Source organism: Mytilus trossulus, chromosome 6, assembly GCF_036588685.1.
Source record: "Mytilus trossulus isolate FHL-02 chromosome 6, PNRI_Mtr1.1.1.hap1, whole genome shotgun sequence".
NCBI classification, from domain to species: Eukaryota; Metazoa; Mollusca; class Bivalvia; order Mytilida; family Mytilidae; genus Mytilus; species Mytilus trossulus.
In genome coordinates, this window is record NC_086378.1 from 27037795 (window position 1) to 27055512 (window position 17718).

A 17718-nucleotide genomic window follows, 5' to 3' on the forward strand; every position below is an offset into this window, starting at 1 on the left:
CATTTCAAACGAAAATGCAAACGTCCTGATTTATGTAATTGAATAACAATAAATGAAAACAAATATGACCAACGGCAACCAAAACAACCATTTTAAGTTTATCTTGATGACCAAGATATTTCAATACAAAAACAGCTTACATTTGAATAGTAAACAAAAAATAATTGGTCTTAGCAACTAAAATCAAAGATTGTAACTGAAGATAGTGAAACGGCCGCTTTGCATTGAAATAGGGTTTGTAGCACATTATATTTTTGGCCCAAATAAATGTAATTTGGCAGAAATGCAAAGCACCGAGTGAGACAACTTCTGAGTTACTAAAAAGGAAGTCACTCACTACGGGTCAATTCTGATTGGTTGTTTATTCAAACAGCGACATGAACGTGCTAGTTTAGAAAGAAAAACACTTAATTGTTTAGGTTAAAATTGTTTCTACATGTAACCATTAAAAAAGTCACAAGTTCACTTATTATATTCTATATTTAAAGAATTTCAAATACCCATGATCATAATTCGTTTAACTTTCGTTTAGAGGAAATAAAAAAATATTTTAACAATGAATTCGTAAACTGCATACATTTCTCATTATCATAGACATAATGCAATTGAAAATGGAAATTGGAATTGTGTCAAAGAGACAACAACCCGACCAAAGAGTGAAAAACACAAGTATACATACTTCAATAAGTAAACTGATTAAGATATATGTTATTTATAAGTATGGTACATTTGTTCAAGGTAAATTGTAAATACTGCAATCTATGTTGTCTGTGTTATTGGCGGAACATTTAGCACTCTGCTAATGTCAAGTTTGAAAAATCCACCATTCAGTTGAGCAGCTTCAGAGATCACTTCGCTGCACGTGGAGGTAACGTCGCCGCTTGGAAAAATATCTGTCCATAGTTACCGCTCTCTCCGTCTTCTTCAACATCATTACTTTCTGGTACAGCTGAAACCTAATGATTATATAAAAATGCTTTAATTAAAAAAAAAAAAAAAAAAAAAAAAAAAAAAAATACTTCCTTTTCTTTCTTATTCCAGGATTATAAATCTATAAACAGTTTTTTTACTTTTTAAAGTTTAGTGTTAAAATCATTTTCATTTGCATGTAAAATAATAAATAATGACTATTTGAGTTCAATGTTCACGGATAGCCTTTATCATAAATATAATACTAGTTTTTTAGTAAGAAGTGCTGTGTTGACTTCAGTACAAGATTGTAACTTGTTCAAATCGATTAGTAAGAGATGTTTAGGCTTTGTCAAAAAAAAAGAATTTCATATTTCCTTCGTTTCTTTAAGGGGGTAGACCTTGGTCCAGGGAGATAACTCTTTAATTCAGTGATGCGTTTGTAATAGTCAAGTTTTATTAATGTATTTTAAGCATTTACCTGAAACAGGTTGAAAATAATCTATATATACCAATCGTAACTACTCGGCCATTCTCGCTACGCAGTACAATAGCCTCGTATGCACTACGGAGAAATTCTTCTTAAATTGTTGGCCGGAATTGTAGTGATCCGCGACACAAAGAAGTTCTATCCTCCAGGTGGCGCTATAATTTGGTTACATATCACAGTAATCAAGAACTTTAACTCTGCCAAATATTTTGGCGCGAAAGAAGAAGCAAAGTAAATAAGTAATGGTAAAAAAAATGTATCATTCCAGTCGAAAAAATATAAAATTAAATCGGATCGGAAAATTTTCCGGACAGGAGCAAGTTAAATCAGTAGTGGTAAAAAAATGTACCAGTCCAGTCGAAAAAATATAATTTTGAATCGAATCGGAAAATTTTCCGGACAATGATTCCTCCGCCTAATGCATACGAGGTTATTTCTTCGTGCAACCAGAAAGGCCGAGTTGTTCCGATTGCTATATATACTAGAAGCTTAGAACGTATTCATGAAAATGGCTGACACAAACGTTCTGATGATTTTAAGAGTTATTTCCCTTAACCTTGGTCTACCACCTTAAACGAATTCATTATTAATTTCCGAAAAGCGGACCGCATGCGACAAGTTCTGTGTTTTTCCTGCGCTTATCAAGAATGTCCATCAAGATCGGTCTAAAATATGACGACTATATTATACAGTTATGTTGATTTGCCCGATTTACATAGGGAATTGTACATCAAATAAATATGTTGCTGCAATACTGATACGAATAAACAAATACAAATACTATTATTTGCTTATATTAGGGCCTAATGCACATTTAATATAACTAATGTACAGAATATAAATATAACATTTACACCATACAGTTATTAAAAATCACAATGATTTGAAGGTTGTACACCTGTTGCAAATCTAAGACTGAAAAGAACAAGGACAGACTAAGTCAGGTCATTGACTTGCCTAATCGCAAATTATTAACTTTATATTACATTCATCTTTTTCTTCACAAAATATTACATTTGACATTTTCTTCACAAAATATGAAATTATACATTTTCATCACAAAATATGAAATTCGACATTTTCTTCACAACATATAAAAATTAGACCTTTTCATCACATGTGATATTCGACGTTTACTTCACAAAATATGATACTAGTATTCGACATTTTCCTCACAACATGTGATGTTAGAAGTTTTCTTCGCAAATATGAAATTTGTAATTTTATACATTTTGTTAAATTGTTAAGACACTTTATCAGGAGAATACAGATAACACTTACACGGTCATTAAAGTAAATTTGACTGTAATTTGTTCTTTGTCTGCGCAAGGCTGGCGAAGTCCTGGGTCCTTGGTGTCGTATTTCAATATGAGGATAGTTTAACTCTCTGGGCTAATGAAACAATATCGTAATAGTTAGTCTGAGAACATAATTTTAAATTAATGAAATGTTTAATTATTATTTGCGAAAGGGTTTGTGTTTAATATATATAAGTTACTAAAACAGTGCTAGAAAAAATATTAAAATTAATTCAGCATGCATATTGCTCATTTAAAGATGAATACTAATTACATAAAACATTTCGAGAGAAAGATCGAAAAAGTTATGGTTTTGTTTAGTTAATTTTAATTCAATTGGTTATATTTTTATCTGATAACTTTGGTCGAGATAAAAAGTAGGTAGAGCTTGATGATCTCTTTTAAGTCACAATTTATAAAATAAACCATGATAGGTCAAAGTACGGTCTTCAACACGGAGCCTTTGCTCACACCGAACAGCAAGCTATAAAGGGCCCAAAATATTTACTAGTGTAAAACATTCAAACGGAAAAACCAACGGTCTAATCTATATAAAAAATCAAGAAACGAGAAACACTTATGAACCACATTAACAAACAACAACTACTGAACATCAGATTCCTGACTTAGGACAGGTGCAAATAAATGCAACGGGTTTGAACGTTTAAATGGTACCAAACATTCACCCTTATCTGAAACAATAGTGTAACATCACAACATAGAAAGACATACTATAAAATAGTAATTGAAATAGCTTATGTTGTCTTTCTTATGTTGTACTGTTATACCACTATCCAAGGTTAGGGGGAGGGTTGGGATCCCGCTAACATGTTTAACCCCGCCACATTGTTTATGTATGTGCCTGTCCCAAGTCAGGAGCCTGTAATTCAGTGGTTGTCGTTTGTTTATGTGTTACATATTTGTTTTTCGTTCATTTTTTTACATAAATAAGGCCGTTAGTTTTCTCGTTTGAATTGTTTTACATTGTCTTATCGGGGCCTTTTATAGCTGACTATGCGGTATGGGCTTTGCTCATTATTGAAGGCCGTACGGTGACCTAGAGTTGTTAATGTGTATGTCATTATGGTCTTTTGTGGATGTTGTCTCATTGGCAATCATACCACATCTTCTTTTATATAACTCAAACAAAAGACGTAGTAACACAAATGAACATACACAGAACGAATAAATTTGATCTATGATACAATGTAAATACAAAAAAAATGTTGACAAGGGATGAATAAGAAAAGTATTTGTTCAATTGGAAGTCTTTTGGCCGTAGTTTCCTTTTTATCACTCAGTGTTGAATATGAGTAGACTAAATAAACTCACAAAGGTGGCTGCAGACTGACGACCATTTTGTTGTTCATTCGATGCCCGACTGTTTGTCTGACCGTTACCTGTAAAATACAAATATCTCAAAGTTTCATATTGACTTCTGTTATCTAATTTGACATGCATTGTCTTTGGGATTCAATTTTAACTTTTACAAAGTCTTTTCATCTATTTGTGCTGAGATATAATCAATTTGGTACTGTAGAATGTATACAAACAATCTCGTTCGCTTGGATACCGAAATGCATTGCAACAACAAAGACTCCCAACATACAAAGTTGGAACTGCAATGACTTTTCAATTATCGAAAGTTTGGTGTTCTTAATTCTTGTCCATTTCACAAAGATGAAACCGAAAATGTATTTACCAAATTAGAAGTTGTTTCATTTGTGTACATTGGAAGAGTGTCCAAAATCTTACAAGTATACACATATTGATATTATTCTATGTTATGTATGCTTCGGGGGAAAAACAGCAATATACATGTGTAATGTCCATATCCTTTGTATTACCATACTAGAATGTACTGTTTCTATTGTCTAATTAGTAAGACTTAACCTTAGATTACCATACTAGAATGTACTGTTTCTATTGTCTTATTAGTAAGCCTTAACCTTATATTACCATACTAGAATGTACTGTTTCTATTGTCTAATTAGTAAGACTTAACCTTAGATTACCATACTAGAATGTACTGTTTCTATTGTCTAATTAGTAAGCCTTAACCTTATATTACCATACTAGAATGTACTGTTTCTATTGTCTAATTAGTAAGCCTTAACCTTATATTACCATACTAGAATGTACTGTTTCTATTGTCTAATTAGTAAGACTTAACCTTATATTACCATACTAGAATGTACTGTTTCTATTGTCTTATTAGTAAGCCTTAACCTTATATTACCATACTAGAATGTACTGTTTCTATTGTCTAATTAGTAAGACTTAACCTTAGAATACCATACTAGAATGTACTGTTTCTATTGTCTAATTAGTAAGCCTTAACCTTATATTACCATACTAGAATGTACTGTTTCTATTGTCTAATTAGTAAGCCTTAACCTTATATTACCATACTAGAATGTACTGTTTCTATTGTCTAATTAGTAAGACTTAACCTTAGATTACCATACTAGAATGTACTGTTTCTATTGTCTAATTAGTAAGCCTTAACCTTATATTACCATACTAGAATGTACTGTTTCTATTGTCTAATTAGTAAGCCTTAACCTTATATTACCATACTAGAATGTACTGTTTCTATTGTCTAATTAGTAAGCCTTAACCTTATATTACCATACTAGAATGTACTGTTTCTATTGTCTAATTAGTAAGACTTAACCTTATATTACCATACTAGAATGTACTGTTTCTATTGTCTAATTAGTAAGACTTAACCTTATATTACCATACTAGAATGTACTGTTTCTATTGTCTAATTAGTAAGCCTTAACCTTATATTACCATACTAGAATGTACTGTTTCTATTGTCTAATTAGTATGCCTTAACCTTATATTACCATACTAGAATGTACTGTTTCTATTGTCTAATTAGTAAGCCTTAACCTTATATTACCATACTAGAATGTACTGTTTCTATTGTCTAATTAGTAAGCCTTAACCTTAGATTACCATACTAGAATGTACTGTTTCTATTGTCTAATTAGTAAGCCTTAACCTTAGATTACCATACTAGAATGTACTGTTTCTATTGTCTAATTAGTAAGACTTAACCTTAGATTACCATACTAGAATGTACTGTTTCTATTGTCTAATTAGTAAGCCTTAACCTTAGATTACCATACTAGAATGTACTGTTTCTATTGTCTAATTAGTAAGCCTTAACCTTAGATTACCATACTAGAATGTACTGTTTCTATTGTCTAATTAGTAAGCCTTAACCTTAGATTACCATACTAGAATGTACTGTTTCTATTGTCTAATTAGTAAGCCTTAACCTTATATTACCATACTAGAATGTACTGTTTCTATTGTCTAATTAGTAAGCCTTAACCTTATATTACCATACTAGAATGTACTGTTTCTATTGTCTAATTAGTAAGCCTTAACCTTAGATTACCATACTAGAATGTACTGTTTCTATTGTCTAATTAGTAAGCCTTAACCTTAGATTACCATACTAGAATGTACTGTTTCTATTGTCTAATTAGTAAGCCTTAACCTTATATTACCATACTAGAATGTACTGTTTCTATTGTCTAATTAGTAAGCCTTAACCTTATATTACCATACTAGAATGTACTGTTTCTATTGTCTAATTAGTAAGACTTAACCTTAGATTACCATACTAGAATGTACTGTTTCTATTGTCTAATTAGTAAGACTTAACCTTAGATTACCATACTCGAATGTACTGTTTCTATTGTCTAATTAGTAAGACTTAACCTTAGATTACCATACTAGAATGTACTGTTTCTATTGTCTAATTAGTAAGACTTAACCTTAGATTACCATACTAGAATGTACTGTTTCTATTGTCTAATTAGTAAGCCTTAACCTTAGATTACCATACTAGAATGTACTGTTTCTATTGTCTAATTAGTAAGACTTAACCTTATATTACCATACTAGAATGTACTGTTTCTATTGTCTTATTAGTAAGCCTTAACCTTAGATTACCATACTAGAATGTACTGTTTCTATTGTCTAATTAGTAAGCCTTAACCTTAGATTACCATACTAGAATGTACTGTTTCTATTGTCTAATTAGTAAGCCTTAACCTTAGATTACCATACTAGAATGTACTGTTTCTATTGTCTAATTAGTAAGCCTTAACCTTAGATTACCATACTATAATGTACTGTTTCTATTGTCTAATTAGTAAGACTTAACCTTAGATTACCATACTAGAATGTACTGTTTCTATTGTCTAATTAGTAAGACTTAACCTTATATTACCATACTAGAATGTACTGTTTCTATTGTCTAATTAGTAAGACTTAACCTTATATTACCATACTAGAATGTACTGTTTCTATTGTCTAATTAGTAAGCCTTAACCTTAGATTACCATACTAGAATGTACTGTTTCTATTGTCTAATTAGTAAGCCTTAACCTTAGATTACCATACTAGAATGTACTGTTTCTATTGTCTAATTAGTAAGCCTTAACCTTAGATTACCATACTAGAATGTACTGTTTCTATTGTCTAATTAGTAAGACTTAACCTTAGATTACCATACTCGAATGTACTGTTTCTATTGTCTAATTAGTAAGCCTTAACCTTATATTACCATACTAGAATGTACTGTTTCTATTGTCTAATTAGTAAGCCTTAACCTTAGATTACCATACTAGAATGTACTGTTTCTATTGTCTAATTAGTATGCCTTAACCTTATATTACCATACTAGAATGTACTGTTTCTATTGTCTAATTAGTATGCCTTAACCTTAGATTACCATACTAGAATGTACTGTTTCTATTGTCTAATTAGTAAGCCTTAACCTTATATTACCATACTAGAATGTACTGTTTCTATTGTCTAATTAGTAAGCCTTAACCTTAGATTACCATACCAGAATGTACTGTTTCTATTGTCTAATTAGTAAGCCTTAACCTTATATTACCATACTAGAATGTACTGTTTCTATTGTCTAATTAGTAAGCCTTAACCTTAGATTACCATACTAGAATGTACTGTTTCTATTGTCTAATTAGTAAGCCTTAACCTTAGATTACCATACTAGAATGTACTGTTTCTATTGTCTAATTAGTAAGCCTTAACCTTAGATTACCATACTAGAATGTACTGTTTCTATTGTCTAATTAGTAAGCCTTAACCTTAGATTACCATACTAGAATGTACTGTTTCTATTGTCTAATTAGTAAGACTTAACCTTAGATTACCATACTAGAATGTACTGTTTCTATTGTCTAATTAGTAAGCCTTAACCTTATATTACCATACTAGAATGTACTGTTTCTATTGTCTAATTAGTAAGACTTAACCTTAGATTACCATACTAGAATGTACTGTTTCTATTGTCTAATTAGTAAGCCTTAACCTTATATTACCATACTAGAATGTACTGTTTCTATTGTCTAATTAGTAAGCCTTAACCTTAGATTACCATACTAGAATGTACTGTTTCTATTGTCTAATTAGTAAGCCTTAACCTTAGATTACCATACTAGAATGTACTGTTTCTATTGTCTAATTAGTAAGCCTTAACCTTAGATTACCATACTAGAATGTACTGTTTCTATTGTCTAATTAGTAAGCCTTAACCTTAGATTACCATACTAGAATGTACTGTTTCTATTGTCTAATTAGTAAGCCTTAACCTTAGATTACCATACCAGAATGTACTGTTTCTATTGTCTAATTAGTAAGCCTTAACCTTATATTACCATACTAGAATGTACTGTTTCTATTGTCTAATTAGTAAGCCTTAACCTTAGATTACCATACTAGAATGTACTGTTTCTATTGTCTAATTAGTAAGCCTTAACCTTAGATTACCATACTAGAATGTACTGTTTCTATTGTCTAATTAGTAAGCCTTAACCTTATATTACCATACTAGAATGTACTGTTTCTATTGTCTAATTAGTAAGACTTAACCTTATATTACCATACTAGAATGTACTGTTTCTATTGTCTAATTAGTAAGCCTTAACCTTAGATTACCATACTAGAATGTACTGTTTCTATTGTCTAATTAGTAAGCCTTAACCTTATATTACCATACTAGAATGTACTGTTTCTATTGTCTAATTAGTAAGCCTTAACCTTATATTACCATACTAGAATGTACTGTTTCTATTGTCTAATTAGTAAGCCTTAACCTTATATTACCATACTAGAATGTACTGTTTCTATTGTCTAATTAGTAAGACTTAACCTTAGAATACCATACTAGAATGTACTGTTTCTATTGTCTAATTAGTAAGCCTTAACCTTATATTACCATACTAGAATGTACTGTTTCTATTGTCTAATTAGTAAGCCTTAACCTTATATTACCATACTAGAATGTACTGTTTCTATTGTCTAATTAGTAAGACTTAACCTTAGATTACCATACTAGAATGTACTGTTTCTATTGTCTAATTAGTAAGCCTTAACCTTATATTACCATACTAGAATGTACTGTTTCTATTGTCTAATTAGTAAGCCTTAACCTTATATTACCATACTAGAATGTACTGTTTCTATTGTCTAATTAGTAAGCCTTAACCTTATATTACCATACTAGAATGTACTGTTTCTATTGTCTAATTAGTAAGACTTAACCTTATATTACCATACTAGAATGTACTGTTTCTATTGTCTAATTAGTAAGACTTAACCTTATATTACCATACTAGAATGTACTGTTTCTATTGTCTAATTAGTAAGCCTTAACCTTATATTACCATACTAGAATGTACTGTTTCTATTGTCTAATTAGTATGCCTTAACCTTATATTACCATACTAGAATGTACTGTTTCTATTGTCTAATTAGTAAGCCTTAACCTTATATTACCATACTAGAATGTACTGTTTCTATTGTCTAATTAGTAAGCCTTAACCTTAGATTACCATACTAGAATGTACTGTTTCTATTGTCTAATTAGTAAGCCTTAACCTTAGATTACCATACTAGAATGTACTGTTTCTATTGTCTAATTAGTAAGACTTAACCTTAGATTACCATACTAGAATGTACTGTTTCTATTGTCTAATTAGTAAGCCTTAACCTTAGATTACCATACTAGAATGTACTGTTTCTATTGTCTAATTAGTAAGCCTTAACCTTAGATAACCATACTAGAATGTACTGTTTCTATTGTCTAATTAGTAAGCCTTAACCTTATATTACCATACTAGAATGTACTGTTTCTATTGTCTAATTAGTAAGCCTTAACCTTATATTACCATACTAGAATGTACTGTTTCTATTGTCTAATTAGTAAGCCTTAACCTTATATTACCATACTAGAATGTACTGTTTCTATTGTCTAATTAGTAAGCCTTAACCTTAGATTACCATACTAGAATGTACTGTTTCTATTGTCTAATTAGTAAGCCTTAACCTTATATTACCATACTAGAATGTACTGTTTCTATTGTCTAATTAGTAAGCCTTAACCTTAGATTACCATACTAGAATGTACTGTTTCTATTGTCTAATTAGTAAGACTTAACCTTAGATTACCATACTCGAATGTACTGTTTCTATTGTCTAATTAGTAAGCCTTAACCTTATATTACCATACTAGAATGTACTGTTTCTATTGTCTAATTAGTAAGACTTAACCTTATATTACCATACTAGAATGTACTGTTTCTATTGTCTAATTAGTAAGCCTTAACCTTATATTACCATACTAGAATGTACTGTTTCTATTGTCTAATTAGTAAGACTTAACCTTAGATTACCATACTCGAATGTACTGTTTCTATTGTCTAATTAGTAAGCCTTAACCTTAGATTACCATACTAGAATGTACTGTTTCTATTGTCTAATTAGTAAGCCTTAACCTTAGATTACCATACTAGAATGTACTGTTTCTATTGTCTAATTAGTAAGCCTTAACCTTAGATTACCATACTAGAATGTACTGTTTCTATTGTATAATTAGTAAGCCTTAACCTTATATTACCATACTAGAATGTACTGTTTCTATTGTCTAATTAGTAAGCCTTAACCTTAGATTACCATACTAGAATGTACTGTTTCTATTGTCTAATTAGTAAGCCTTAACCTTAGATTACCATACTAGAATGTACTGTTTCTATTGTCTTATTAGTAAGCCTTAACCTTAGATTACCATACTAGAATGTACTGTTTCTATTGTCTAATTAGTAAGCCTTAACCTTATATTACCATACTAGAATGTACTGTTTCTATTGTCTAATTAGTAAGACTTAACCTTAGATTACCATACTAGAATGTACTGTTTCTATTGTCTAATTAGTAAGCCTTAACCTTAGATTACCATACTAGAATGTACTGTTTCTATTGTCTAATTAGTAAGCCTTAACCTTATATTACCATACTAGAATGTACTGTTTCTATTGTCTAATTAGTATGCCTTAACCTTATATTACCATACTAGAATGTACTGTTTCTATTGTCTAATTAGTAAGCCTTAACCTTATATTACCATACTAGAATGTACTGTTTCTATTGTCTTATTAGTAAGCCTTAACCTTATATTACCATACTAGAATGTACTGTTTCTATTGTCTAATTAGTAAGCCTTAACCTTAGATTACCATACTAGAATGTACTGTTTCTATTGTCTAATTAGTAAGCCTTAACCTTAGATTACCATACTAGAATGTACTGTTTCTATTGTCTAATTAGTAAGCCTTAACCTTATATTACCATACTAGAATGTACTGTTTCTATTGTCTAATTAGTAAGCCTTAACCTTATATTACCATACTAGAATGTACTGTTTCTATTGTCTAATTAGTAAGACTTAACCTTAGATTACCATACTAGAATGTACTGTTTCTATTGTCTAATTAGTAAGACTTAACCTTAGATTACCATACTCGAATGTACTGTTTCTATTGTCTAATTAGTAAGACTTAACCTTAGATTACCATACTAGAATGTACTGTTTCTATTGTCTAATTAGTAAGACTTAACCTTAGATTACCATACTAGAATGTACTGTTTCTATTGTCTAATTAGTAAGCCTTAACCTTAGATTACCATACTAGAATGTACTGTTTCTATTGTCTAATTAGTAAGACTTAACCTTATATTACCATACTAGAATGTACTGTTTCTATTGTCTTATTAGTAAGCCTTAACCTTAGATTACCATACTAGAATGTACTGTTTCTATTGTCTAATTAGTAAGCCTTAACCTTAGATTACCATACTAGAATGTACTGTTTCTATTGTCTAATTAGTAAGCCTTAACCTTAGATTACCATACTAGAATGTACTGTTTCTATTGTCTAATTAGTAAGCCTTAACCTTAGATTACCATACTATAATGTACTGTTTCTATTGTCTAATTAGTAAGACTTAACCTTAGATTACCATACTAGAATGTACTGTTTCTATTGTCTAATTAGTAAGACTTAACCTTATATTACCATACTAGAATGTACTGTTTCTATTGTCTAATTAGTAAGACTTAACCTTATATTACCATACTAGAATGTACTGTTTCTATTGTCTAATTAGTAAGCCTTAACCTTAGATTACCATACTAGAATGTACTGTTTCTATTGTCTAATTAGTAAGCCTTAACCTTAGATTACCATACTAGAATGTACTGTTTCTATTGTCTAATTAGTAAGCCTTAACCTTAGATTACCATACTAGAATGTACTGTTTCTATTGTCTAATTAGTAAGACTTAACCTTAGATTACCATACTCGAATGTACTGTTTCTATTGTCTAATTAGTAAGCCTTAACCTTATATTACCATACTAGAATGTACTGTTTCTATTGTCTAATTAGTAAGCCTTAACCTTAGATTACCATACTAGAATGTACTGTTTCTATTGTCTAATTAGTATGCCTTAACCTTATATTACCATACTAGAATGTACTGTTTCTATTGTCTAATTAGTATGCCTTAACCTTAGATTACCATACTAGAATGTACTGTTTCTATTGTCTAATTAGTAAGCCTTAACCTTATATTACCATACTAGAATGTACTGTTTCTATTGTCTAATTAGTAAGCCTTAACCTTAGATTACCATACCAGAATGTACTGTTTCTATTGTCTAATTAGTAAGCCTTAACCTTATATTACCATACTAGAATGTACTGTTTCTATTGTCTAATTAGTAAGCCTTAACCTTAGATTACCATACTAGAATGTACTGTTTCTATTGTCTAATTAGTAAGCCTTAACCTTAGATTACCATACTAGAATGTACTGTTTCTATTGTCTAATTAGTAAGCCTTAACCTTAGATTACCATACTAGAATGTACTGTTTCTATTGTCTAATTAGTAAGCCTTAACCTTAGATTACCATACTAGAATGTACTGTTTCTATTGTCTAATTAGTAAGACTTAACCTTAGATTACCATACTAGAATGTACTGTTTCTATTGTCTAATTAGTAAGCCTTAACCTTAGATTACCATACTAGAATGTACTGTTTCTATTGTCTAATTAGTAAGACTTAACCTTAGATTACCATACTCGAATGTACTGTTTCTATTGTCTAATTAGTAAGCCTTAACCTTATATTACCATACTAGAATGTACTGTTTCTATTGTCTAATTAGTAAGCCTTAACCTTAGATTACCATACTAGAATGTACTGTTTCTATTGTCTAATTAGTATGCCTTAACCTTATATTACCATACTAGAATGTACTGTTTCTATTGTCTAATTAGTATGCCTTAACCTTAGATTACCATACTAGAATGTACTGTTTCTATTGTCTAATTAGTAAGCCTTAACCTTATATTACCATACTAGAATGTACTGTTTCTATTGTCTAATTAGTAAGCCTTAACCTTAGATTACCATACCAGAATGTACTGTTTCTATTGTCTAATTAGTAAGCCTTAACCTTATATTACCATACTAGAATGTACTGTTTCTATTGTCTAATTAGTAAGCCTTAACCTTAGATTACCATACTAGAATGTACTGTTTCTATTGTCTAATTAGTAAGCCTTAACCTTAGATTACCATACTAGAATGTACTGTTTCTATTGTCTAATTAGTAAGCCTTAACCTTAGATTACCATACTAGAATGTACTGTTTCTATTGTCTAATTAGTAAGCCTTAACCTTAGATTACCATACTAGAATGTACTGTTTCTATTGTCTAATTAGTAAGACTTAACCTTAGATTACCATACTAGAATGTACTGTTTCTATTGTCTAATTAGTAAGCCTTAACCTTATATTACCATACTAGAATGTACTGTTTCTATTGTCTAATTAGTAAGACTTAACCTTAGATTACCATACTAGAATGTACTGTTTCTATTGTCTAATTAGTAAGCCTTAACCTTATATTACCATACTAGAATGTACTGTTTCTATTGTCTAATTAGTAAGCCTTAACCTTAGATTACCATACTAGAATGTACTGTTTCTATTGTCTAATTAGTAAGCCTTAACCTTAGATTACCATACTAGAATGTACTGTTTCTATTGTCTAATTAGTAAGCCTTAACCTTAGATTACCATACTAGAATGTACTGTTTCTATTGTCTAATTAGTAAGCCTTAACCTTAGATTACCATACTAGAATGTACTGTTTCTATTGTCTAATTAGTAAGCCTTAACCTTAGATTACCATACCAGAATGTACTGTTTCTATTGTCTAATTAGTAAGCCTTAACCTTATATTACCATACTAGAATGTACTGTTTCTATTGTCTAATTAGTAAGCCTTAACCTTAGATTACCATACTAGAATGTACTGTTTCTATTGTCTAATTAGTAAGCCTTAACCTTAGATTACCATACTAGAATGTACTGTTTCTATTGTCTAATTAGTAAGCCTTAACCTTATATTACCATACTAGAATGTACTGTTTCTATTGTCTAATTAGTAAGACTTAACCTTATATTACCATACTAGAATGTACTGTTTCTATTGTCTAATTAGTAAGCCTTAACCTTAGATTACCATACTAGAATGTACTGTTTCTATTGTCTAATTAGTAAGCCTTAACCTTATATTACCATACTAGAATGTACTGTTTCTATTGTCTAATTAGTAAGCCTTAACCTTATATTACCATACTAGAATGTACTGTTTCTATTGTCTAATTAGTAAGCCTTAACCTTAGATTACCATACTATAACCCCTCTAGAGATTCTGTAAACAATGCGAAACACTTCAAAACAGACGATCTTCAATCGGTGAGTGACATTTTAAACCAAACTAACTCTGTGTTATATGATTCAGACGAGCTAGATAGTTCTGTTTTCGTTGATTCTAAGCAAGACACTGATAAAAAGAGTGATAAAAAACAGAGACATGGCATCTAAAAATACCAAAAAAAATCCCGATCCTGATGTATCAAATAAACTTGACTCTATTATAAACTCTATAAAGGAATTAAAAACAAGCCAAGACAGTATGAAACGTATGTTCGAATCAAAATTAGATAAATTAAGAACGGATTTAATGGCAAATGTTGATAACAAAGTTAGAGCATTGAGAGACGAAATATCGATGGATATAAATCGTGAAACCAATAGAACAGATCAATTATTAACCACAGTTCAGTCTATACAAACTCGACTAGATAGCCTCGAGCAAGACACATCATCAAAAAACAGTGTACCGTTATTATCCCACTCACTTTACCAAACACAAAACCCTCTAGACAATCCCGATATCACAATTACAGCAAGCGGTTTGCCGTTTTCAGATGATGAAAATATAGTAGAGAAAGTCAATGACTTGATACTGGCCCTAGGTGAAGACGTTTCAGATAATGTAAATGTTACAGCAGCAGCTCGCCTCCCGTCGAGGTTTAGTGATAGACCAGCTATTGTCAAGATAAGTTTCAGAAATTTAGATGAAAAAGTAAAAGTGCTGAGAAATAAAATGAAATTAAAACAAACAGACACGTATAAAAATGTCTATATTAAAAGCAGCAAATCAAGAATCGAGCGATTGATAGAAGTTAACGCAAGAGCCGTTTTACGAAATATCCCAGGCGGCCGCGCTCTGCGAGTTGACGCTTCAGGTCGTATAAAATCACGAAATAATCAGCAACAAGTAGACGAACCGAACGATATTCTTCCAGGTGTACACGCATAGGAGGAAACCCGGCCCATCGAGTTTATCAAAATTGGTCACTTAAATATATCTGGATGGACACTACGAAACTGTGAATTAAGAAGAAACATTTTAAATTCTACTAAATGCGATTTAATTTGTATAAGTGAAACTCATTTAGCAGGACAGGACGAACTATCTATATCAGGATACACATGGTTAGGTCACAACAGAACGAACATTCATCGAAACGCGCCTAAAGCTTCTGGTGGAGTTGGAATCCTGATTAAGAATTGGATTTTTAAATACTTCAAGGTTTCGGAAATAGACAAGTCATTTGATGGAGCTTTTGGAATTAAATTTACAAACCTCTCTTCTGATACCAAATTTATCATCTTTGTTTGTTATCTACCACCCGAAAACTCATCTCGAGGAAGAGATGCACAAAGTTTTTTTGCTCACCTATTAACACAAATTTATACATACTCTGACTGTGATAATATCTTACTACTTGGGGATTTTAACTCGAGAATTGGTGCTTTATCAGAAACATTATGCTTAACAGACAATGTACCGAAACGAGATATTTTAGATAAAAGTATCAACCAGCATGGACATGAATTCGTTGAGTTTTTAAATGAAGCAAAGTTCTGTGTTTTGAATGGACGATTTGCATTGAACGACAATTTCACTTCGATATCACACAAAGGAAAAGCCGTTGTAGACTACATATGTGTACCACAAGATTCCTTCAATGACTTCCGAAATTTCAAAGTGCTAACAACTCAAGACATTGTTGACAATAACAACTTACAAGGGTTAATTGGCGATAAATCAAAGCTACCGGACCATTCAGTAATCACCTGCGAATTTAAAATTACGCATTGTAATCTTGTCAACAATACTGAATCATCAAACCAATCAAATACTCGCTCCAGACACAGACTAGACAGGATTCCGTTAGATTTTATGTCAAGCGATTTAATGCGACAAACTTTACTGAATCTTATCGGTCAAATTGAGCATAGTAGAGAAACTCAAGAAAACGTTGACAAAATATATGACGATTTAAGCAACTTAATTATCGCAGAGATGGATGAGAAAATTCCTAAAACAAGTTCTAATAAATCCAACAGACGTTATAAGCATACGAAACCCTACTGGAATGACACTCTTAAAGACTTATGGAATGATATGCGCATGCGTGAAAAGGATTTTCTTGCGTGTACAGGGAATCGACACAGAAAAACGGCTATTCGACAAGAATTTATACAAGCAAGGGATAAATTCGACAAAACTTTGAGAAAAACAGAACGCGAATACAGACGATTAAAAGCTGTAGATATAGAAACAATGTCAACAAAAAATCCAAGTGAGTTCTGGGAGAAAATTAAAAAACTAGGTCCGACAAAAGATACCACAATACCGATGGAAATAATCAACGAAAACGGAAGTCCAGTCAGAACGGAATCCGATGTCCTTAAGAAATGGCGTTTAGATTTCCAGAATCTCTACAATGGAAGCAATAGTGACGAATTCAACAAAGAACATTATGACCAGGCTATAATACACAAACAGTTACTTGAACAAAACATGGAAGACCCATTATACTCGCAAAATGATCAGATAAATAACAACATAACTATAGAGGAAATAACAGAGATTGTAATGCACTCACGAAACCGTTCCGCATGTGGATATGACCAAATTCCTAACATTGTCTTGAAATTCCCTTTGATTATAGAAACTCTACATCATCTGTTTCAGTTCATTTTCGACACAAGTATTATACCATCTATATGGAGGAAATCTATTATTTGTCCAATTCTGAAAGATCGTAACACTGATTCGAGAGACCCTATGAACTATAGAGGAATAAGCTTGTTGCCTTGTATAAGTAAACTTTACAGTGCACTTATTAATAGAAGAATCACGAATTATTTAGAAGATAATGACTTGTTAGCGGACGAACAAAACAGCTTTAGACGGA

General features: G+C 31.1%; 1 protein-coding gene across 1 annotated transcript in view; it reads right to left on the reverse strand.

Moving 5' to 3' along the window:
• Positions 1 to 251: 251 nt before the first annotated feature.
• Positions 252 to 17718, reverse strand: part of LOC134721014 (uncharacterized) — a 30509-nt gene continuing 13042 nt past the window's right edge. The window contains exons 7-9 of the mRNA XM_063583665.1: positions 4030 to 4097; positions 2681 to 2791; positions 252 to 956 (exon numbers count right to left, since the gene is read on the reverse strand). Coding sequence (XP_063439735.1) covers positions 849 to 956; positions 2681 to 2791; positions 4030 to 4097 — 287 coding nt within the window. The 3' untranslated portion in view covers positions 252 to 848. The remainder of the gene's footprint in view (positions 957 to 2680; positions 2792 to 4029; positions 4098 to 17718) is intronic.